This window comes from Myripristis murdjan, chromosome 6, assembly GCF_902150065.1.
Source record: "Myripristis murdjan chromosome 6, fMyrMur1.1, whole genome shotgun sequence".
Taxonomy (NCBI): domain Eukaryota; kingdom Metazoa; phylum Chordata; class Actinopteri; order Holocentriformes; family Holocentridae; genus Myripristis; species Myripristis murdjan.
In genome coordinates this window covers 23,710,144-23,734,355 of record NC_043985.1, presented here as the reverse complement: position 1 = coordinate 23,734,355, position 24,212 = coordinate 23,710,144, and the positions used below count along the sequence as shown (strand labels likewise).

Below are 24,212 nucleotides of genomic sequence, written 5' to 3'. Positions count from 1 at the left end.
GTTTTGGCTTTTTTTAACGTTGCTTAAATATCCTATATGTCAATGTTAAATTACAGAGATTACTAATACTATATTGTTCACAATCTGCTGATATCAGCAAAATAAAAAAATGATCACAAAAAATATGCTTTTTTACATATGGAGAATACAATCTGTAGGCCAGGACTTCATTTAAAAGGGAATTTTGTCACACATTTTATCTTTAGTAAAATGTGTGCGCTCCTGTGGCTTGAATATTTCACTTATTCTGCACTATATTGTGATTTTTATATTATTTTCAATTAATTGTTCAGTTCCACTTCAAGCTATGATGGGCTGCAGGAAAGAGTTCTGGCCAAGAGACATGAGATATTGGCAAAGAGACACAGAGTTGAGGGAACATGGTGTCGATGGCAGGGAGTGCCGGATATCGGGGCCCAGACGTAGCAGCAGGGAGGTGAAGGTGCTGCTCAGGTCTGATGGAGCCCCGGCTGTGCCCACAGGCAGTTCAGCCCACAGCCCACAGCCAGCAGACAGAGACGGGGCTGAGCCCAGCTGGTTACATAACCCAAACGCTATTCTGCTGTACTCTGTTCAGCGAAACACAGAACGGCGCGGCCACGAGGTTATGCAACAGGTGCACATGTGCTAGCAGGTTGTCTTCCTGACCACTGGAGCACTGTGCCAGAGCTCATGAACAGGCGCCCACGCATGCATGCTCAGTGTTTTCAATACACGTTCACACAGACACGCACACATACACATACACACGTCAGATGGGCACGGTACCTAAGAACATGTGTTGCTGTGTATATAGTTACACAAATAAAAATCATGAGTAATTTAACTTGTGCTTTCCTGAAAGCAAACAAAATCCTAAATATAGTAATGTATATAATTCTCCCTCATGCACTCTCTTTCACCTATTCACACACAGGTTAATAGGTTATTTATTTTTAATTATTTCTCCATTTTTTTAACTAACTGATTTATTCATTAATGCTTTGTTCACCATGGTTTAAAGATGACTAAAGGGTGTTTCAGCAGGTTTGGGAGGTCTGACCTGGTGCAGAGGGCCGGTCCACCTCCATAAGGAAGTCATTCTTGAAGAAGAGGAAGCCGATGATGGAGAAGAAGTAGACAAGAAAGATGGCCAAAACAGCTGTGAGAATAATAGAGCGGCCGTTCCTTGTCACACTCTTTATCACGTTGAGCAGTGTCTCCTCTCGGATCACCAGGTCAAAGAGCTGTGGGGGCGCGGACACGTGGATCAGCTCATCAACAAATTCATTTGGACAGAAAGATGATCCTCGCACAGTCAGAACGCCTGTCTGTGGAGCGCCACAATACAGTGGAAGTAAAAAGTGAGAGATTACTTACCAAGAAGCTGTAGAAGAACTCGTGTACCAACAGGCCAAGGACGCAGATGATAGCATAGCCCAAATGGTAGATAAAGAGCATGTCCATTACCACGGCTTTGTACCCACGGGTGAATGTTCCCTGGTTACCCACAAAGCTCACAAGAAAGACTACCTTATTAAACAGCTGAAAGAGAAGAGAAAAGAAGAGGACAAGGCTAATGATGAGGGGAAAAAAAGAAACACTAATTATGTATGATTAGATGAACACTGATATATCCCCTCAGCAAAATTTTGGTTGAATCTCACATTACTTACATTGGCAGCACCCAGCAATAGCAGAGCGGGACCGAGGCCCATAGTGTAGATGGCACGCAGGATAAGGGAGACGAGGAAGAACAGGATTCCCCACGGCTTGGGTAGGACAGGAAGCAAGGCGGTGAACACACCCACCGCCACCCACAAGGAGATATTCCACAACGAGGACAGGGTGCCTGGACAGGAGAATTAAAACATCAACAAGGGGTACACCGCATAAATGGTCTGACAAGAAGTGGCATTTCTCTACTGAATTATTCAACTGAGCTAAGTACCTTACCGGGCACAACACAGCCTCTGTTTCCAAACATTTTGGCAACACTTAAAATGTCAACGGTAGCCCATGGGGACCACCGACTTCATCACTCAAAACAAACGCCTCCTCTTTAGCTGGCACTGTAAACCGCCAAGGACACTTACTGGTCTTTAGGGAAAGGACGATACTCGAATGATGTGTTTGCTAAAAATGCTTTGAGGCAAAAGACTTTACATTAAGGTTACTGGGAGGTTACAGGGACTACAATTTATTTGAGGTTTCTTGCGTGACTTGCATCATTTATTCACACCAAGAGACATTAAGTGACTAAAGTAAATATTAAATAAAAAATCTCATTTTGTTCATACTGGGACTGGATGTCCCAGACTTAATGGGGAAGTAGTTAAGACTTTGTGCTCTAAAGTGTACAGTGAATCTAGCCTCGATGCTCAAACAAACAATGTGGAGGCGTGAGGAAAAGTAAGTTTGGTCTGTTTATTTTAATTTACCTAGAATTTACATTGCTACAAACCATTTTTGCAAAGCATGCAGGCATAGTAAAGATCCAACAACCTATAACTAAAATCCCTGATTTTTAAATGTGAATTTTTGGTTTAACCATCCACCTTATCAATATCAAAATAAATATAAATTTTAATTACATCTGGGATTAAATACATTTCATTTTGATTTACATGAATTCTGGATTTTGTTTGGTTGCCGCTGCTCCTACAAAATTAAAGGTGAAGACAGTAGGCAGGGTCCTTTAGGATCAGGTTGGCCTTTTTTAAAAATGAGCCTGAAAAAAAAAAAAGCAGTATGCTCTGCAAAACACATGTATAAAACACTTGTGATATGTGGCGATCGACCTTGGAACAGCTCACTCTCGGTAGAAAAAAACAATCTCTGTTGGAGTTTCATGGCGTGCTATTGTGCGCGCTCATTGTGAATTTCAACTTGTTGTCAATCCGAGTGACCGGTTTTAAATAAATAAAACCACAGGAGGCATAAAACAGCAATTTTCAAATGTGAACACACAGCGAACTAAAATCTAATCAGAGGAATCAGATCTGTGTGAGTGTAATGGCAAAGGTTATCAGCTCCACAGTATTGTGCAGTGACAGACAAGCATGTCAAGTAGCAATCAATTGAACTCCCCAGTGGAAATACATGAATACAGAATGCATTTTGGGTTAGGGTTAGGGTCAATTAGCTTCATCCGCAGCCTGTCCATCCATCATGCTGACAAGGTAAAGACTCATACAGCGGGAGACTCACTCTGAGCGGAAACTATAGGTCTTTCCAGCATGAATAATACCTGTGACATTGGCAGAAACCAGACTAACTTCAGCCTTGCCACAAGATCAGGCCAGGCTTATTCCTCACTTACATCCAGTGGGAATCCGTCCAGGAACAACCACTCCGTCTCAAGCCAGCAAATTATACAGACTGTTTTAGTAGCGAGAATCAGAAATTCTCACCCTCATCTCCATCATCACCGAAGGGGTAGAAAACAGCCACAGCGATGTTGAGCAGACAGGCCAGGTAGAAGGAGATGCTGCCCCAAAGGGAGATGTGCCGTGAGAACCAGAACAGAGCCTTATTTTCTGTACAAACAGAACAAGAAGCAGACAGGGTTTTCATAATTATACATATATTCTCAAAAGACACACACCCACACGATCAGAGCAGGCCCAACAATTTATACTGATAATAACAGACCCTGGACACCGTGGATCATACTCATCATTAATCATCTAGATGACTGGCTCTGCCGCCACAATAATCATCACTGCCCGGGCAACAGACCCCGAATGTATGTGTGGACCTACTGCGGATCTTCTTCTGCCACCTCATCTCGTTGTACAGGTTGTCAAACTGCTGGAAGAAGTCGTTGACCTTGCTGCCCTGGTCGTCCCGCTCGGTGGTGGTGAATACGCGCACCTTGGACTCCTCGGTCAGGTATTCACAGATGTTCGGGACCGGAAACACAATCTGCTCCATGGAGCGGTCGTGACGCACAATCTGGCAAATTGATGCACAACACGTCCTCATTATATCGATTTGTTTGTTTGGTTGTTTGTCTCAGTAGAGTCCAGATAAGCACATTTTGACGATTGCACAAGGCCTACCTCGATCTGAGCTGTGTGATTGGCATAGTAACGAAGGGCATCGTCCTGCTCGTGATCAGGATCCTGTCCCGCTCCTGGCTTCAGGCTCTGCTGCAGGATCTTGTTGTGTCTGGCAAGCTGGGATTCAAAAACATTGCAATTTACAACTAACCACTGCACATTCATCTCACTTTGTCTTTGGTGATGATGTTACAGGTGATCGTGGAGGAGGAGTGAAGACAATCGGCCGTGTTAGACTTTGTGGTGGAGTGTCATGGGCTATCCTGGACAACAAATCTCAGTTCTTGGAAAATGTTATACTTGATGGATGAAAGTCATTATTTACAACGAAATTATGTCAGAATCGGACAGAACAGGCAAAAGGTATCTGTACAGATGTGAAGCTGTTAAATGATCATAATGGTCATTTCATTCATCCACCTCATACCAATGTATTTTTACCCCCTACAGGAGGGTTAGACCACATCGTCAGCTACAGAGCAACATCTGTGGAGCTATACTACCAGTCAAAAGTTTGGACACACCTTCTCATTTAATGTTTTTTCTTTATTTTCATAACTATTTGCATTGTAGATTCTCACTGAAGGCATCAAAACTATGAATGAACACATGGAATTATGTAGTAAACAAAAAAGTGTGACATAACTCAAAACATGTTTTATATTTTAGATTCTTCAAAATAGCCACCCTTTGCTTTGATTACTGCTTTGCACACTCTTGGCATTCTCTCAATGAGCTTCATGAGGTAGTCACCTGAAATGGTTTTCCAACAGTCTTGAAGGAGTTCCCAGAGGTGTTTAGCACTTGTTGGCTCCTTTGCCTTCACTCTGCGGTCCAGCTCACCCCAAACCATCTCGATTGGGTTCAGGTCCGGTGACTGTGGAGGCCAGGTCATCTGCCGCAGCACTCCATCACTCTCCTTCTTGGTCAAATAGCCCTTACACAGCCTGGAGGTGTGTTTGGGGTCATTGTCCTGTTGAAAAATAAATGATGGTCCAACTAAACGCAAACCGGATGGGATGGCATGTCGCTGCAGGATGCTGTGGTAGCCATGCTGGTTCAGTGTGCCTTCAATTTTGAATAAATCCCCAACAGTGTCACCAGCAAAGCACCCCCACACCATCACACCTCCTCCTCCATGCTTCACAGTGGGAACCAGGCATGTGGAATCCATCCGTTCACCTTTTCTGCGTCTCACAAAGACACGGCGGTTGGAACCAAAGATCTCAAATTTGGACTCATCAGACCAAAGCACAGATTTCCACTGGTCTAATGTCCATTCCTTGTGTTTCTTGGCCCAAACAAATCTCTTCTGTTTGTTGTTGTTCTTTTCCTTAGTAGTGGTTTCTTAGCAGCTATTTGACCATAAAGGCCTGATTGGCGCAGTCTCCTCTGCACAGTTGATGTAGAGATGGCTCTGTCACTAGAACTCTGTGTGGCATTTATCTGGTCTCTAATCTGAGCTGCTGTTAACTTGCGATTTCTGAGGCTGGTGACGTGGATGAACTTGTCCTCAGAAGCAGAGGTGACTCTTGGGGCCCTATCTTGCGCCAGACTCCCTAAACCCGCTATTTGCGGATTTAGGATTTAGGAAGAGGCGTTCCCCCGTAAAAGTTGCTATCTTGTGCACCTCCCGCTATCCGCAAAACACCTCCGCTACCCGCTATATTATGAATAGGCGTGTTTTGGGCGTTATGCCAGTTAAACCAATCAGTGTGCCAGGTGCCATTGCCTTTAAGGGCAGGATGCGCTATCCTAAATCCTAAATCCTAAACCCGCGATGGAGAGAGGGAGGTAGATTTCTCAGGGCTTCTACTGAGGCTAAAGCAAGTTGGCTTTATATATATATATACATATGATATATTATATTATAGGCGAGTTAATTCGGGAGGTGGAGCCACATGTGTCCAAGTGGACGTGTCACAAGGTTGTACTGATTGAGTAAAATCCCCGGGCCACACCACACACACACAAGAGGCAGAGGTGGAACTATGTGTAAACTAATTTATTGACAAGGTAGATTGGGCAAATAAAATATTAAAAATAAAAATATAGCACAGCTGCTGGCTTATGATAAAACAATAAAACATGCTGGCGTAAGTGTCCAATTAAAATAGTCTTTCCTCTAAACAGTCTATATGAGTAATATACTCAGTCCATTCCGGCGGCGTCCCGGTATCAGTCCGACCGTGTGCGTGGCGAGGCTCCGTCGGGGCGCGCATTGAAGCCGCCTGGGCGCACTCTCCTAACAGCCCAAACTTTAGGGATAGCGGATAGCGGGTGGTCCTGACCACCCGCTATCCGCTATCCCTTAAGTGTGTGCGCAAGATAGCAACCTTAGGGATAGCGCATGAAACACGCCCACGAACACACCTCCAGGCGCAAATGACGGAGTCGGCATAAGGATAGCGGGTAGCGGGTGGCGCAAGATACCGTTTAGGGATAGCGGAAGCTCCTAAATCCGCAATTTGCGGGTAGCGGGTAGTGGCAGCGGATAGCGGGTGGCACAAGATAGGGCCCTTGGTCTTCCTTTCCTGGGTCGGTCCTCATGTGAGCCAGTTTTGTTGTAGCGCTTGATGGTTTTTTCGACTGCACTTGGGGACACATTTAAAGTTTTTGCAATTTTCCGGACTGACTGACCCTCATTTCTTAAAGTAATGATGGACTGTCGTTTCTCTTTACTTAGCTGATGGGTTCTTGCCATAATATGAATTTTAACAGTTGTCCAATAGGGCTGTCGGCTGTGTAGTAACCTGACTTCTGCACAACACAACTGATGGTCCCAACCCCATTAAGAATGCAAGAAATTCCACTAATTAACCCTGATAAGGCACACCTGTGAAGTAAAAACCACTTCAGGTGACCACTTCAGGTGACTAAGCTCATTGAGAGAAGGCCAAGGGTTTGCAGCGCTGTCAACAAAGCAAAGGGTGGCTACTTTGAGGAATCGAAAATATAAAACATATTTAGAGTTATTTAACAGTTTTTTCTTTGCTACATAATTCCATATATCTTGCTTCATATATTTGATGTCTTCAGTTTGTATCTACAATGTAGAAAGAAGTAAAAATAAAGAAAAAACATTGAATGAGAAGGTGTGTCCAAACTTTTGACTGGTTGTGTAGTTGGGCAAATCTATCCCTCTAACCACAAGGCCAGACTGCCACCTAAGAATATGACACTTTACGTGGCCAGACCTCAAGAGCACATGAACTTCACCAAGACTTCACAAAGATGAAAACTGCTTTCGGACTGATCTCAACAGATCAACAAGCTGATGAATATTTAATGCAACCTTGCAGGAGAGACGGAAATCGTTGCAACACCACCGTCTTGCAACACACAATGCTTTAATTATGGATGTTTTGGTCGAAAACTTCACGAGAAAAAAAAAGAACCAGACAAAACAATGCACTCTGACATGACAATACAGCCTTTGAATAAACATCAGCAAATTCTAAATATTTTTTAGATCAAGATGTAGTAGTTAACTTTCCTCATTTTCAGAAAAAAGCTACATCTTTTTCTTGTTTATTTAGTTCCATTTGATAAACAGTTCTGGCTTTACTTTTCGTCTCTCACTGAAAATACTGAGGGACATCAGGAGCGAGGCAGCTGTCTCTTGTCAGGCTAGATGTGATTTCAAGCAGGTACTTGAAAACTTGACGTCTACGTTTTGTGTGCCATCACTGTAGATGCATCTGTGTGTGTGTGTGTGTGTGTGTGTGTGTGTGTGTGTGTGTTTCACTTTCTAAGGTAAAAAAGGAAAACACAACAGTGGAACAGTCAAAAGGACCTCCCTTGTCTTGATGAAACTCGTCTGCTGCAAGGACGAAAATACCCTGTCTGACATTTGCCTCTGAAAAGGCAGAAGTGAAAGCCCGCTAGACTTAATCTGCCCTCTTCAGCTGACATAAACTGGTAGACACACACACACACACACACACACACACACACACACACACACACACACACACACACACACACACCATCTCTTTTCTCTCCTTTCTCACTGGTTGCACCTTTTTGACACAATGCTCCGCTCTGATTTCTGTACTGACGAAACCCTGGAGGAGGCAAACCAGACTCATTTAATAATACAATGACTACTACCTGTCTGGGCGATAGGAGAACCAGCCTACAGCTATGAATCAGCCTACCTGTCGGCAGCAGAAGTGACATATCCTGCAGCTAATTTTAGAAAACTGACAGAGTAGGTGTATTACAGAACCATATTCCTCCAGCCTTTGGCACCCGGTACATAAAAACCCAACTAGTAACATGCTTGCACCCATGAGGGGACACACACACCTCCCTACTCCTGTGCTGCAAGGTGCTGAGGTCAGCAGAAGGTGTAAAGAGAGAGGAATTGCAGCAGCTCTGCCTCCTCAAAGTCGACCTTTCAAATCATCTATCACAGACCCCCAGCAGGTTTTCTTTTCTCTTTCTTCCTTTTCCCTTTTTTTAAATTTTTTTATTATTTTTTTTTAAACGCAGTCAAGGTGCATTGCAATACCACAATAAAACACAATGGAGTCTTACAAAACGCACAGGGATAACATTACAGTAGGTAATTAGAAATACAGGGAATAAAACCGCCGCCTCATTATTGCATCTCATTACTCCGACAGTGTCTGTGACTCAAAACGGCCCAGCAAATCTTTACGCAGCCCTATGAATGAGTTTTATAGATTTTAAATGCTTAAAAAATGTCTGTATGATTCTGTTGCATTTGATTATGACTGATTATGATTGCTTTGATTATTATAAGTGTGCTCCATCGACACTGAAACTCGTGCCACTGCGTTTTCTGACTGTCAAATTTAAACAGTAAATAGAGCAACAGTTGAATTGTTGTATTCAGCAGCTCAGTTTGATTCGACTGAGGAAGTCTGGGGAGTCCGGTACAGCCCTAAAACTGCAGTAACACGTTTTTCCCCATCACTGACAGCTTGGGGCAACCGTACCTGGTGGGCCAGGATGTAGATGTTATGTCCAACGTCTTTGGGCTTGATCTGGTTTATGAAACTGTCCTCTTCTGCCTCACTCTCCAGCCCCTGGGTGTAGGCTTCCTTCATTACATCCACCTGGGGCATAGAAATGTAACAGTTCATTGCTCCTCATGGGACATTCACTCGAGGTGGAAAGAGTACCGCAATGTCCTACTTAAGTAGAAGAATTGTTACTTCGCTGGGGTGGAAGTACTGGTATAAACTGGTATCTACTTAGGTGAAAGATGAGAAATTAGCTCATTTTAAAAATGTACACAGAGCAACAGGTGGAGTTGTTTTTGAGAAAATAAAACAGACGACGAGAGCACAGAGTTCAAAATGGATTTTTTAAAATTAGGAAAACAGAGAAATTACACAATAAAGATCACATACAAAGTAAAGCCACATTACTCTGTTCACCGTGATTGGAAACAATTTTTGCAGTTTGCATCGTTTCCAGTTTCCGATGCTTATGTAGAGCTGCAAAATCCATACTCAGTAATGGATGTCAGTTTAAAACCTTGTGAAGTACAATACTTGAGCGAATCGTACTTAAAGAAAATAATTGAGTTTAAAAAAAAAAAAATACTCAAAAAGCATTAAGCGTTCAAGAGGCTACTCCATTGCAGCAATGCGAGTAAATAAGCTGTTCCTACTGTTGACATTCACTTGAAAATTTTACACAGATCCTGTCTGTCATGATGCGGGTAAGTGTGTGTGCGTCTGTGTATTCCCGCTCACATGCACTTACCAGTTCATTGGGTCTCATCTTGTAGAGGATCTTCTCTGCATTCTCACTGTCATGTCGACTCTCCATGATCGCCAACAGCAGCTTGGAGGCATTGTTCTACAAGACAAGGCCCAACCGGTGACCTTCACATCCTGATCAACTCAACGCTACAGACAAACAGTATCTTGAGAACGAGTGAGTCGATGGATACAATTTAAACTGAAATAAACCATTTAATTGAAAGACAGCGCTGCATAACTTACATAACCAATGACAATCATAAAAACACCATCCATTATAATTTATTTTTCGAGCATGGGAAGATTTGTTAAATAAACTCCCAGTCATCTTGAGCTCAGTCTCTACTGCTGCAGATAATGAGTGCCATAAATTAAATGCCAAGTATAGCCTGAGTGTGTGCACTCTCAAGTGTGGCTTTTAATGTCTGCGCGCCATAGCGAGCAGCCTCTCGAGGCTCTCGGAGACACGTGCGGCTCACCTTGAGCTCCAGCACCAGGTCCAGCCGGTGCTTCCCCAGGGGGTTGATGGAGTTGACAATCAGCGCTATAATGATGTCAATGCCGTTCGACTCGTGCTTGGCTATACAGGACTGGAAAAGTAAGGAGGCTATAGTTGGTGTCAAATCACATCAGTTAACAATGAAGAGTCATAGGAGTGTGCTGTATATGTGCTTGACAAGTTGTGAATACACACTAAAAATAGAGATTGTGAAAGCCCAGGTGTTGAAGCCCAGTTGATTTTGACATGACAGTGCTGCGTGGCAAGGTCTGAACGTTTATGGAGGAGCAAGAGTCGCTTGTTTTACGTGGGAAAACAAGCAGATCCGTCCTACCTGGTTTTCATGACAGGGTCCTTGGCAGTACTCGGTGATGGTTTCCAGGGTTTGCCGAACCAGGTCCACGTTGCTCTCGTTGATGTAGAGGCCCAGCAGCCCAAGGCCTCCGGTGGTGCTGCCACAAATACAGTCCAGGAACTGGAGAGTCTCACACACCAGGTTGTAGTTGGTCTTGTTGTTCTGGTTGCGCAGAAAATTCTGGATTTAAAGGAGAAAAACAATAATTAATAGTGAAATCAACAGGGTATCAATTATCATTAATACCTGGGTATTTTAACTGATGGTTCCCTAACATTTAAGCAACATGCACAGTATCTAGTTAAAGCTGCACTTTCATTTTAGAAATAAGATGCATTTTTCTTTTAATTTTAATGTTAAAAAGCCATTTGTCCCTGCTATGTTTTTACCTGTACTACATAGTGGTGATTTCTATAAATGTATGTTTCTGCTGAGCGTCTTCAGATAGTGGACTCGGCCATGTTCATTACTATTTCTAAAGCTCTGACCCACCACCGTGAGTTACACACACAGGACTGCTCGCCAGCAGTAGACCTTTACATTGTATGCCTTTATTTTTTTAAGTCCATTTGTGGCATGCTCTCATCTTATCTCAGCGACTATATCTTGCAAAAAAGCACTGGGCAATACCATTTGTGCTCACATGATGTATCTTATTTCGTTTCTCTCCCAAATGTTGGTAAAAAGTTTTGAAAAGGGGCTCTTATGCTCTCTTCACATTCTGCCAGGAATAGCTTACTGGGTGATTTAGAACTCAATAAATGAATTTTAATGAATGCCTTTAAATTAAAAATGAAAGAATTGGAGGCAATATCATTAGGATGTCCCTGCATTTGTTTCCTGCTTTTTCCAGGCAGGCCACTGGAAACCTTGTTATGCTCCTTACTGTGCTCAAATATTGTACTCAAACCTACTGGGCTCCATTATTCTTCTTATTCTGCTCTTTTGATTTGATTTGATTTGATTCGTTTTGATTTGTTTGTATTTAACTAATAGACTGTATGTGTTTTGAGAAAATAATTGCCCACTCAGCATCCACTGCACTCCTGGCCAGCCTGGAAGAGGCTTCCCTCTCTCTGTGATTCCTCCAGAGATTTATGCCATTTTTCCCCTTTTTGGCCTCTGGGGTTTTTTAGGCCATTTGAGACTAACAGTGACTAAGGGCACGAAATAAACTTGAACTTGAAACTTGAGCTTGTTCCTGTATGTTTAAATGGGTGTATTTTTCTGTAGGAAACTACTGCGTTTTTTATTTGTGCTGCTAGACTCAGTGGACTTTCCTGTTTAAATAAAGGCTAAATAAATTAAAAACAAAAAACATATATATCAATGTACTCAAAATAAAGATGTGTTGAAAAGGTGGTTAACGATTTTTCCTCTAGATTACATGACGGGCCAGTACCTGCAGGTCTGAGTTGTGGTTCTCACAGAGCAGCTGCAGGTAGCGTAGGATGGGTTTCATGATGGTGATGGCTGGGCTCATCTGAGTTTCCTCTATAGCCTCTTCAGCCCCGGGCATCTCACTGCTCTGGCCCAGACCCTCCAGGTCAGGGTCCAGCTCCTTCCTGAAGGCACAGAAGGCCTTGGAGGTAATCGAGGACGCCTCCTTTAGCTGGCCTCGCATTTCTTCCCTCATATGAAGCCCCGAGTCTTTCACTACACAGCAGCATGCAGGTGGAGGTGAAAGAAGCCGATTTACTTTTCATTCAGTAGAGATGGAACACAGTTGAGTGAACATTTAATGGAGGACGGGTCTTTGTTAGTGGGTGCAGGTGAACAAACACAACTGTAACATTCAAATAGTGTGGTTAACATTTTATGATCAGTGACAGCCGACCCTGTGATACTGCTAGACGTCTTTACAAAAAGTAATTCAGAGAACCCCCCCCCCCCTTCACAAACTGGCGACTGCTGAGTGGGGTTCTGGAGTATGAAAACAGCCGATCTTGATACAATGGTCTTTTGATAGGCTTGTGATGTGGGCTGTCACATGGCCTCTGACATGTGACCACAGGCATTGGGAACAACAGTATGCGAAGAGGGCAACAGAGCAATAAAGATCACAGATACTGTACAAGGGCGTCAAACTCAACAATACTGTATGTGGGGGTAATAATAATCGTTTTTGCTGGATTAGGGCCATGGCGTGTCCGACTTTCATACACAGAGCTGTGAGAGACATTTTGGCTTAACTTCAGTCATTCGGAAAAGGATCACAGATACTGTAAAGGAGAACAATTAAGGGTTTCAAGCTCACATCTGAATGTGTTTTACACCGACCCCCCCTCCTGCTTCTACGGAGAGGCTGGTCGAATATGCTCAGATCACGACTTTCTGACCCCAGTGACTCATTTGAGCATTACTCTGAGCATTAACGAGTGACTATGCCACTCGTAAATGCTCATTTCTCTCTTATGTGTACATAATCAAGTGGCTGTTTCCCTTTTATTCTTCATTTGAGAAGACTCGCATGATTTTGCTGCATTAGAGCAAACGTGTGGCGGTTCCACAGAGCGTTGAAGACAAATGTTTTTTGGCCGCACTCAGACTGTTGCTGGCCAGCCAAAGTGGGCTCATTAAAATTTAAATTTGCAAAGTTTACGGTGAGTGATCAATGTGTTGTACCTTTCTTGAACCTGAAACCAGTGATGTCACTGTCATCGTCCCTTTTCCTGCAGCTGATCTCAAACATGTTGACGGACACGGTGGCGCGGATCTCTTGCTGGGCCAGACGCATGCGGTCGTAGAAAACCTTAAAAAACCTCTCTGACTTCTTCTGCTTGTATAGCTGGCTGTAGAAGGAGTTCTGGGTAGGAAATAGGCAGGAAAAAAAAACAAACATTTCCTGAAATTAGTGGGAGTATGTGTGAGTTCAGGGCTTCGGTTCATCAGCGTGGACATAAATAAATCATTTGAATATGCATGTGTATACGTATATTATCACCCACCTGTATCTGCGTGTTTCCTCCCTGGAGGAGGGCGATGCCCAGGAGGATGCTCTCTTCAAACACTCTATCATTCTTGGTGTTGACGATGAGGTCAATCACCAGCTCTGATGTTCCCACGTTGTCCAGCAGACACTGGATCTCTGCTATGCTGCAGCCCGGCTTGTCAGAGTCGACGGCAGAGGAACCTCCTGTGCAAGTTTAATATTCAACATAAATACTGGTTATCGGAGCTGACAGTTAAGTTTAACATTATTGATGATGTGTGCAGCGTCGTGGTATGTGATTTATTACTATCATTAAACAGACCCAGAAACTATCAGCATTTGTATTTGGATATAAATATATATTTGTGTGCTTAGGAATTGCTTTAGCGAGATTCAGTGTCTGCCAGAGACTGTCAAAGAGCACTAAGAGCCTAAGAAGTGGAGTGCTGTCATGTTAGTTGCTCTTGTTTCCTCAGCAGTGAGTAGTTATTGCGGCTGCTACTGGGTTTATTTGGGGTTCTTGGTACCTCCAGACGACGGCTTGACAAAGCCCCCTGATGAGCAGTTTCCACTCCCAAACTCTGACTTGGAGAGAAGCCTTTGATTTCCAAAGTAGCGCGTGAGGAGAATCTTTCTTAACACGTTTCCCTGCGGAGACAAAAATGGTAATGTTAAATCCACATCACAGTCTGAGAGAATGTCTCCTCTATACCAGCCTGAAACTAGAAAATTCACATTTCACACTCCTGGTTTTGTTATAGCAACCTAGTTATTGCCTGCATAGGCCTTGAAAATGTAAAGTAGCATTTTGGAATCCATACCTAATGTTGACAAACAGACGTAATGAAATGTCAAAAAGAAAGACACACTAAAGAAATGCTCCATCCAAAAGAAAGGCTATGGTGGCTCTATAGTGTAGTGATGTGGCGCGGCGTATTTCCTGGAACCAAATCAAGACAATCATTCCCAAGAGGGCTAAAGCAGATTTCATTCTCAATCTAATTGGAGTGATCACCAGCATCCCATGGTGCACTGCTTTCTTGATGGAAACGATGGCTTCCTGGATGACAATAGCCTTATCAACAGAGAAATTGGAGTCTCCCGTTGAGGAGCACGACAACAATAGTCTTGTTCAATAACCAGATCCTAATTCAGCACTTATGAGAGATTCTGAAACAGCAGCTGAGACAGTGTTCTCCAAAGGCATCATAAAGACGGGGGGCTCAGATGAGTACTCAAAATATTTAGGTTGGTAGTAATTGGCATTGATCTTGTCTGATGAAATGTTCAAAATAAAGCCAGAAAACACATCCTGGAGAATGACAGAGCCGATGCCACGGAGGGGAATCTTTACACTGTCGCCTTCTTCATTTTATATTATGAATATGAGGGCATCTGAATGATATTTTGACACCACATACGATTCCAACTGCGAACACCATGGCCCCAGCATGCCGCTTTCCATTGATTACAAGATATACAGTAATGGACAACTTCACAGATGCAGATTTCTGTGACTGTGGAGACGGCATTCTGTGAGTTGACAGCTTTCTCAGAGACAAAGAGCAAATTGAGGCAGAAGAACCATAGACTCTAACACAGCCTGCAGCTTCCCAAATATGCTCCCCATGGAGAAAACACACAAACACACACACACACACACACATACACACACAGAGGTGAGAAAGAGAGGAAGGGAAGCTGTGCGTGCTCATTTGTGTGTAAGAGGATGTGCTTTATGTGTAACCGAGAGAAAACATGTTATGTAAAACCAGTTGGCTTCTAGCGGGGAAAATAACAATTCTAGAAATTTAGTTGACAAATGTTTTTATTCGCCTCCTATCTTTCTAAAACATCTCTCTGCCTCTCTTGTGACATTTGACCTAGATGAGCAGAAACAAGATGAGAGGATTCATGGAGATAATCCCCCTGCTGTGGTTGTGTAACCGGAGTACAAGTGTGATGGACAGGTGGAAGACCTGTACGGCGCTTGTCACCTTACGATTATCCGTGTTGTGCAACAGTTGTGCAATGGATGGATGAATGGATGGATGAATGGACAAATCATATACAAAGAATACCAAGAATGAATGGACACCGAGGGTGGTCAGCATCAGTTTCCATGGGAACATGGTTTACTCAAAAGGACCATGTTTTGATGACAACACGATCTTTATTGCCCAGGAGAGTGGATGACTGGATGCGTAGATGAATAGATGGATGGAAAAACAGACTGATTACAAGATGAAGCTATGAAAGAATGGACGGAGAGCGAAGGTGGCCAGCCTTGGTTTCCATGGGAACCCGCTGGAAAGATAATCAACCTTTCCCCGATATGTAAAAGATATGACAAATCGGGAAACTCTATGTTTCACCATGCTCCCATGACTCACCATGAAGGCTGGTCAGTTCAGCTCAAGAGCCTCCAAACTAAGTTGCCCATAGGAGCAAAGATCTGGTGGAGCACGCGTAGCTGATGCTCCCTGAGTCATTAAACACTCCATCTCATCTGCAGTCAGCAGAGACACTTGTCTGCCTGCACTGTCTGGCTGAGCCATCTCTCTCTCTCTCTCACGCACACACACACAAACACACTTCTAGAACTGAAGGTGAGGATCAGTTGAGCCAGCCCCCCTCATTTCCACCAAGTACAGACACACACACACTCTCTCAGTGCAACCATGCACTCAGCACTACACTCTCAGACAGTACATTGCCATGCATGCCCTTTGACTGATTGCAGGTTGAATCGTGTTTGACATTGACATTTCCCCTTTTTAATCAGAGGATATGTTGGTTTTGCACTACTTGAAAACACAAAAGAAAGCAGAGCCGAGGCAGAAGAGGTTTGGGGAGGGTGATGACTGGAGGTGAGAGGTTTCTGCTCTTGTTTGCCTCCCTCCCGGGCGATGCAGTCTGCCGGCGAACTCTGCAGAGTCAGAGGAAAGCAGCGGAGCAGAGGCAGAGGAAAGCAGAGGGGAGAGCAGGCAGGATGGCGGGAGAGGAGAGTCAGCCCGGCCTGACTCATCTGTCTGCTGCTGCATGGACGAGAAAAACTCCAGTCAGGTGATGTAACAGCCACGAGAAAGAGAGATAGAAATAGAGGTAGAGGGAAAGAGAGGAGGGGGAGGGGGTGAGAAGGCGAGGAGGGGAGGAACAAACACAAACTAGCAAGGAGCAGACAGCCACAGTGTTTTAAAATGTGCACCGGCACGCCACACTGCGGCTCTGGTGTCCAAGCAGGGGATGAGCTGCTGATCCGTACCTCCGGCATGATAGCACCCCCCTCCTCTCCCCTCCCCTTCCTCCTTTAGCACCCTTGTAGCTCTGCTGTCTGCAGATTTCTCCGACTCCGGAGGGATGCATGGAGAAAAACACAGACAAACGGGTTGACCTCTCAGTGCTTGTTTAGGTGATCCAAAAATTCATGCAGGCAGTGGAGGGTAAAGCCAGCTGTGAACCAAGACAGACAGCGCCAGGGACGGGCGGGGGAGGCTCCAACAGCTCAGGTCAAACAAGGTCAATTACAGGAGAGACTAGGCCCGCAAAGGGGAAGAATGTTATCCAAATAAGTTTCAGATCACGGACGGCATGGATGGACACTGTTTCCTTCTTTTTCTTCCTGAATATTTCTTTGTGTGTCGTCTCCCACAGCAGAAATCTGAGGGCGCTCGGGGAGGGTGTGTTTTGTAAGCAGTGGGGAGCAGAGTACATTGTGACAAGGTACAACAAGAATTTTCCCACAGGCTATGTGAGAGCCAAAAGGTGTGATCAACACTGAACAACAACAGCATAAATTGAGGAAACAGCATTTAAGTCCCAAAAGACACTGAAGTGTGTGATGTCAACACGTGTCTGACAGGGAGTTTCGAACTGAAAACATGCCTCATAAGTACTATTCATCATTAGCACATGACCAATTATCTATGTTTAGTGAGTTCACAAGACAATAATCTGACAGTAGGTTGAAGGATAAATTAAAACTGATAAAGTACATTTGTTTTATGCTACTAATAAAGACTTATTGTTGCTGCAGAGACAACAAGCTCCTCTATAGGGTGTAACTGAGGGGAAAGGTTTATAGTGGAAGCCTTGTGTATATTAGTATACAGACTTCAGAAATTAGTGTACTGACCATGATTTACTGAGAAATAAATCATACCGGGGCACCCAAGTGGCTCACCAGGTACACCACATACCATGTATTATTGAGGCCAAACCTTAGCCACAGCGGCCTGGGTTTGATTCCAGCCCAGGCCCTTTGCTGCACGCTCTCTCTACCCTCTTTCCTGTCGCTCTCCACTGTACCTGTCCAATAAAGCAAAAATGCCCCAATCCCAAAAACAAAAAAAATCAAAATCATACTGGGCTGCTCTATATGCTGCCAATCAATTTTACTAGTTACAAAAAAATCAAAAACACAGGGGCAGGGATGTTTTCATGCACCACACAGTATTTGTTGACATCTGTGACAAGAGGCATGAAGGAGGAGAGTGAAGCATGTCCAGTAAATCCATGACTGGATGAAACCCGATATAATCAAGAAGATGAGGACCTTGTTAAAAAAAAAAAAAAGGGAGACAAAAGGGGGTAGAATATATTTTAATTCAAGGTAGCAGGATTCTACTGTCATATTTATTGAAGGGTATTTATTTATGGCAATTATAATTTGTTTTTATTTTATCACAGAGTTTGCATGAATGCATGACAGCGACTAAATGCTTTGTGAGTGCCTTTCATTTGCCAAATATTCAATTAACTGGACTGTTTATACTTTTAGCCAAAAATAACATTGTTTTTTCATTCATAAATCATTTTTCAAATTGAATTACCAGAAGAATGACTCTACCATGATATATGCTGTTACCATCCGACAGTCTAAACGTATTAGTAAATAAAAATACGGTTAATTATGTGGATATCCACTGCATTGTGTTGTAAAAGGTTCCCTTGCTTCAGGAGTGGTTATAGATTACATGAAGAGGAGGAATTCAAAATAATATACAGATATCCCACTGTCTGAGAATGCAGGAATGCAAGAGGGAGAGAGAGAGAGAGAGAGAGAGAGAGAGAGAGAGAGAGAGAGAGAGAGAGAGAGAGAGAGAAATGGTCAGTAAAGGAGAGCTGTGAGAGTTAAGTGCTGCTACTGATGCCAGATATCCCATACTGGAATGACTTATGGTTAATGCGCTTCCTTCCAGCAGGACCTGCCCCTGAAGTGAAGTTTAGTATAGTTTAAAGATTTGTCATTTCTCCCCATTTTTCCATTTCTCATGAAGCCAGTTTCTATCTCCCTCTGTCTCATCTCTATGGCTACCGACATGCAGACCCATTCATTTCCGTCCTGTATCTGTTCCTCCTCATTCTGTCTCTACCCTTCAACAAATATGTACAACCAATTCTTCACAGGCCTGCAGGTTACCATGCAGTTCAATTCGCGGGGCAAACAAGTCAACCATGTTCGCATTTGCGATGCATTTTACAATCTGCCGGCCAACACACGCTTGCAAGCACGCACACACAGATCATGGGCCATCTGATTCCTTTGCAGTTCCGTGGCACATAAAGTGTTTTTGCCCAACAAACAAGCACATCAGCAAAACAAATTAGGCCTGCATGTGAGAGCAATTGGTGAGACTGGAGATGTTCAGGGAAATACGAGACCAGCAGCATGAGCGCATAAACAAGCATTCAGCAAAAGGGATGACCCCTTACAGGCGGGTTCACATTGGAGGTGCTACATGTGATTCACTAACATGGTTAAGCATCAGGCACTGAGTGTGTTTGTGATGTTGATGACTTGGTTGGTCAGCAAGGCACCAGCGAGGCGTCTTTGTTTTTTCTTCCCACTCAAGCATGTATGCATCCAGTGTCCTAAACACATTCACACACTACCCTATATCTTTCCAGCCAAAAATGAAAGCTAGAAACCGCATGTGTAAAAAAATAAAAATAAAAATAAAAAATAAAAAATACACTGTATTAATTACTTTTCACTTGTGCCTGTATGACTAGTAGGTAAAGTTTATTTATAGAGCACGTTTAAACACAGCTGAAGCGGACCCAAGTGCTTTACAACAGGTCAGCAACAAAAGGACCATAAATACAAAGTTAATAGTGAAAAATAAATCAACAACAATAAACAACAAGGGACAAATACAAAGTTATAGACATGACAACAAATTAAAAGGTTAGTGGGCCAAGAAGGCCGGTGAATAAAAATGAGTTTAAAGATTTGCAACCCGAGATGGGAGGCGCACATCTCGTGTCTAACAGCAACTGGTTCCACAGTCATGGTACAGCGACTGCAACTGCACTATGTAATCAGTACAAGCACAAGATACAATTCATGCAAGTTCTCCTGTCGCTCATCATGCACAGTATGGTGCCGGCCTCCGTCTCCCAGTACAAGTGACATAACTCAGCTACAATCAGATTCAAACAGACAGTGAACTGTGGCGAAACACTTCTCAGAATGACAATTAATCTCATTCATGATGGAGCCTGACTCCCCTGAACTCAAGACCTTCCACGTATTTACAAGTTATTTTACCAGACGTCTTTTATTCCTCTGTCTAGGGCGTGGAAATAAAAGATGGTCAACCAAGCAGTGTGCTCCTGGTTTAAATGCATTTCTCCACAGGGTACACAGACTTCCTGTGCCCAGTCACGGCCAAACCAGACAGACAAACAACTTACGCTGATCCCTCATCGCCATGGAAACGAAAACATAATAATCCCCTAACAGACACCTGACTGATGGATACGGGGAGGAGGATGAGACGGATATGGAGGGAGGAGAACCATGTCAGCAGAAACTCATCGGCAACAAACAATATATGCACAAGTTTTCCATGCAAATCAACCATATTTTCTTGTTGGTGTTAGATACAAAGTTGGTATTTGCCCACAAACACTCAAGGCATTCATAGTCCAGCTCTTGGTTGTATCTTTCCAAACTCCAGCTTTCTGAGTTTAGAAAATATGTGCTATATCAGCCTGAATGTAGCCAGGGGTTAAACTATACAGAGTGTCTGTAGGCTCACTCATGTCTCTGGGCATCTGACCTGCAGGCTGGCTCATGTGGACGAGCCTAAGCCATGTTCCACTGCTCCCATCAGCGGACAGACAAACAGGGAAAACCCTGCAGGATGAGCTCACACAGGGACAGCCAGCGTGGCACTGCATGCCTGGGAGTGTGTATGCATGTGCGCCTATCTGTCTGAGTGTGACTTTCCATCTACATACATGCGTGTGATGAGCTTAGCATCGAGAGGGTGGTAATCTGTAAATCTGCTTTGCCTTGGGCAGGTGGTGTGAAACTTGGCAAGGCAGAAAGAGAGAGAGAGAGGGAGAGGAAGAGAAAGAAGAAGAGAAAGAGACAGGCAGACAGTGTGGAAATCAATGTGTGAAAGAGAGGGAGGGAAAGAAAAAGGAGTGTGAGAGTGGTTGATATTAAATAACTGGCTTTTTCATTCTTTTGTAAACAATCACAGGACACGAGGCTACATGCCTGCGTGCATGTACACGAGAGGCCATCAAATGACATTTAATAATGACTAAAATACACACAAGTAAAAACTTGAAATTTAATCTGTCTTCGCTGTGTGAAGTAGAAGCAAACTGGGTGGCATAAAATAATACTTTCCAACTCCATGTTTTACTGTACATTAGGTTTCTTCCACAGGATACTTGAAAACAATATCAGCATGCATCATGCATTTTTTCAAGGTTTTTATTTTTTTCCCTAAAACGTCGCCTCCCTCACCCCAGACATAGTAAGGCCAAGACACAAACATTCATAAAGGTGTCCTTAATCTCACAACCCAAACAAGTGAAGTGCAGTGCTACGGGCCAACACGTCTCCACTCTGACTGCTGCAGATCCTCCTCACCCCCACCCCCACCCCCACCAGCGCTCCTGGCATGACCCAGGCAAAGAGAGCAGGGTTTGGGTGGGACTGGAGGGGAGAGATGGGGGCAGGGAGAGAGAGAGAGAGAGAAAGAGAGAGGGAGGGAGAGAAAGAGAAAATAACTGGCAGGCAGACAGGATGCGATGGACTGAGACAAAGCATAGGGGGGGCAGGGAGGGAGAGAGAGGCAGTCAAGGGAGAGAAGTGAGAGTGAGTGAGCGAGAGAAAGGAGGGAGGCAGGGAGGGAGAACGTGATGGTCCACGTGACGCTGGCTCAGCCACTGCAGGCTGTTACGTAAGCGCACCCCCTGCCCTGTCTCCTCATGGACTGAGCAGACGCAGCTTCTCTCCAATCCCTCACCCTGCAGCCGCTGCCCGCTTTTTTTCCCTTCCACTCACATGGCTCCTCACATGGCTGCCTGCCTCCCTCCCTCCCCCTCTCCATCTCTCTCCCTCCCTCCTTCTCTCACCGCTCTCACTCACTCTCCTCCACCCACTCATTGCACCCCAAGGGAGCCACCAACCTCTCCTGCCTGAGCTGTCGCTCTGTCTCTCTCTCCTTCTGTTTTTCTCTCTCTATCTCTCCCTCTCTCTCTCTCTCTCTCTCTCTCTCTCTCTCCATTTCCATCAATCGTTCTCTCTCTCCCTCTCTCCTGTGCAGTGAGGCTGCAGCTCCACGCTCAGGGCTATAGGGATATGACAAAGAGGCCACAAATACATGCTTGAGCGCACTCACGCACACCTACACAAACTGACATTTCACATATCGTTACTGCACTGTCTGGCTTCTCAAATGCACCAAGTTGCTTTTCAAAAAGTGACTGTTTTTTCCACTTTGAATTCTTCTGATCTTGTTCCACGCAATTGTTGAATCATTTGCCTTGTGAAAAACAGCTTGTCTGACTGACACAAGAACAAGCACAAGTAGGGGAAGCAAAAATTTCACTTCAAGTGCCTGTAAATTACATGGACTCTATAAAGAACAAATAATGTGTCTTGACAATGCTGATCATTTTGTTATACTGAAAAGGTGCGTATTAGATAAAGCCGTGTGATGTACTAGCACCGCAAAAACATCCTTTAGTGGGACGGAAGTGCCAACCAAAAAATAATCATATTGGCATAAAATTGCGCCTGGTAAGGAGACATCAACTCACAAGAATGGAATGCGACCATAATCTTCTTTTCCAGTTTCACTTCAATGCAATTCTGAGTACAATAACATGATCGCAATGCATTGAAAAAGAAAATTGTAGTCACAGTCCATTCTCGGGAGCTGCTCTCGTCTTACCATGTGACTTTTTTTATGCACACTGATTCCAGTCTTGAGAGAACAGCAGCTTTTGTCTTGTGTGCCTTCACCTCTCTGCACAGATTCTCCTCAACCTACAAAAGGTGATTACAGACCTGTCACTTTTTTTCTCCTTCCTCAGGGGTGTGTGCGTGAGCTTGCCAACACACACACATAGACACACACCTTGTCCACTCTCCTCTCCGAACTCCTTCCACTGACTTTCCAGGCCTCTGGCTGATAGAGGGTGCAGCAGAAGACAGGCTCCTGCACCCCCCACTCGCTGCAGTATTGATTTGTTTGTTCAGTGCTTGCCCCCCTCTTCCTCCTTCCCTTACTTCCTCCCTCCTATTCTCCCTCTCAGTGTGAGTGTGTCCTCAAGTGCCTCCCTGCCTTATGTAACATAGAAAGGCCCACAGCATACTGATGAAGGAGAGTCTGGGCTCTGGGCCCACAGACCTGGGAGAAAACAGGGACTACAGCACTACTGATATGAGTACAGCACTGCTGGCACATAAAGACAGGGCTTTATGCACCAAAACAGCAATAAACAGCAGACATGCTAGATTTACTCTCATCTAATTAATTGTTTTGCTCAAGCAGCGCTGACATTGAGACTTTGATAAACAAGATATTGTACTATCGCTGTTTTTGATAAAATCACGAAAACTGAAGCTAAGTGATGAATGCATGGAGTATCTTTGTAGCATTTCAAAACCCACTTTTAGGAACATTTTCCTCTTGTCAAGTCAAGTACTCACAGATTCCTGAAAGCTTTCCTTCTTGTCCAGCATCTCTCTGAGTGTCTGCAGGATCTTGATACACAGCTTCTCCTCTTTGTCCATGAGCTTCTTTGTGTGTTTGATCAATCTGACAGTGACAGTGACAGAGAAGTGCTGTCTCAACACCATGAATTACGTAATTATTTGTTTTGACAATGGAAGACGCATTGTCGCTGTGCGTTGAAAAGCTTGTAACTTGGAGAATTACTTGACAGAGTTCAGTTTTGGTCAGGCACATCTTCCCAAAGAATTCACTGGCTCATGAGTAAAAGTAATACATTATATTGATCATCTCCAACCCTAAACCTAAACCATACTCTAGGCCAACTCCGTTTTCACTTTCCTCCACCTGGGAAGTCAGAGCACAGCAGTCCTGCAGGCTGATATTGACCCTTTATAAAATACTGGACATCAGCCAGCCAATGCTCTCCGCTACCAATAGCACGAAAGTTCCTCTCTCATAAAAACAAAAATTCTACAAAATGTGCAAAAACATTTAACTTTTGGCATGTTAGTTATTCATTTAATAATTCAACTGTGTTTTTTGTAAATTAATTCTTCTTTTAGAGGCAGTCCTCTGTCACTGAAGAGGTGGAGTGAGTCACTCTTCCTTAAAGGGGCTGCTAACCTTCACAGTATTTCATTAGTACTGATTTC

At 43.9% G+C, this 24,212-nt stretch overlaps 1 protein-coding gene across 2 annotated transcripts in view; it reads right to left on the bottom strand.

Annotated features, from left to right (window-relative positions):
• itpr2 (inositol 1,4,5-trisphosphate receptor, type 2) overlaps positions 1-24,212 on the bottom strand; it is a 61,130-nt gene that overhangs the window by 12,122 nt on the left and 24,796 nt on the right. For both annotated transcript variants that reach the window (XM_030053401.1, XM_030053402.1), the window contains exons 37-51: positions 23,535-23,643; positions 14,098-14,218; positions 13,587-13,774; positions 13,264-13,444; positions 12,041-12,294; positions 10,618-10,818; positions 10,264-10,374; positions 9,786-9,881; positions 9,011-9,130; positions 4,044-4,160; positions 3,744-3,936; positions 3,393-3,518; positions 1,656-1,831; positions 1,360-1,524; positions 1,043-1,226 (exon numbers count right to left, since the gene is read on the bottom strand). In XM_030053401.1, the coding sequence (XP_029909261.1) occupies positions 1,043-1,226; positions 1,360-1,524; positions 1,656-1,831; positions 3,393-3,518; positions 3,744-3,936; positions 4,044-4,160; positions 9,011-9,130; positions 9,786-9,881; positions 10,264-10,374; positions 10,618-10,818; positions 12,041-12,294; positions 13,264-13,444; positions 13,587-13,774; positions 14,098-14,218; positions 23,535-23,643 (2,342 nt within the window). The remainder of the gene's footprint in view (positions 1-1,042; positions 1,227-1,359; positions 1,525-1,655; positions 1,832-3,392; positions 3,519-3,743; positions 3,937-4,043; positions 4,161-9,010; positions 9,131-9,785; positions 9,882-10,263; positions 10,375-10,617; positions 10,819-12,040; positions 12,295-13,263; positions 13,445-13,586; positions 13,775-14,097; positions 14,219-23,534; positions 23,644-24,212) is intronic.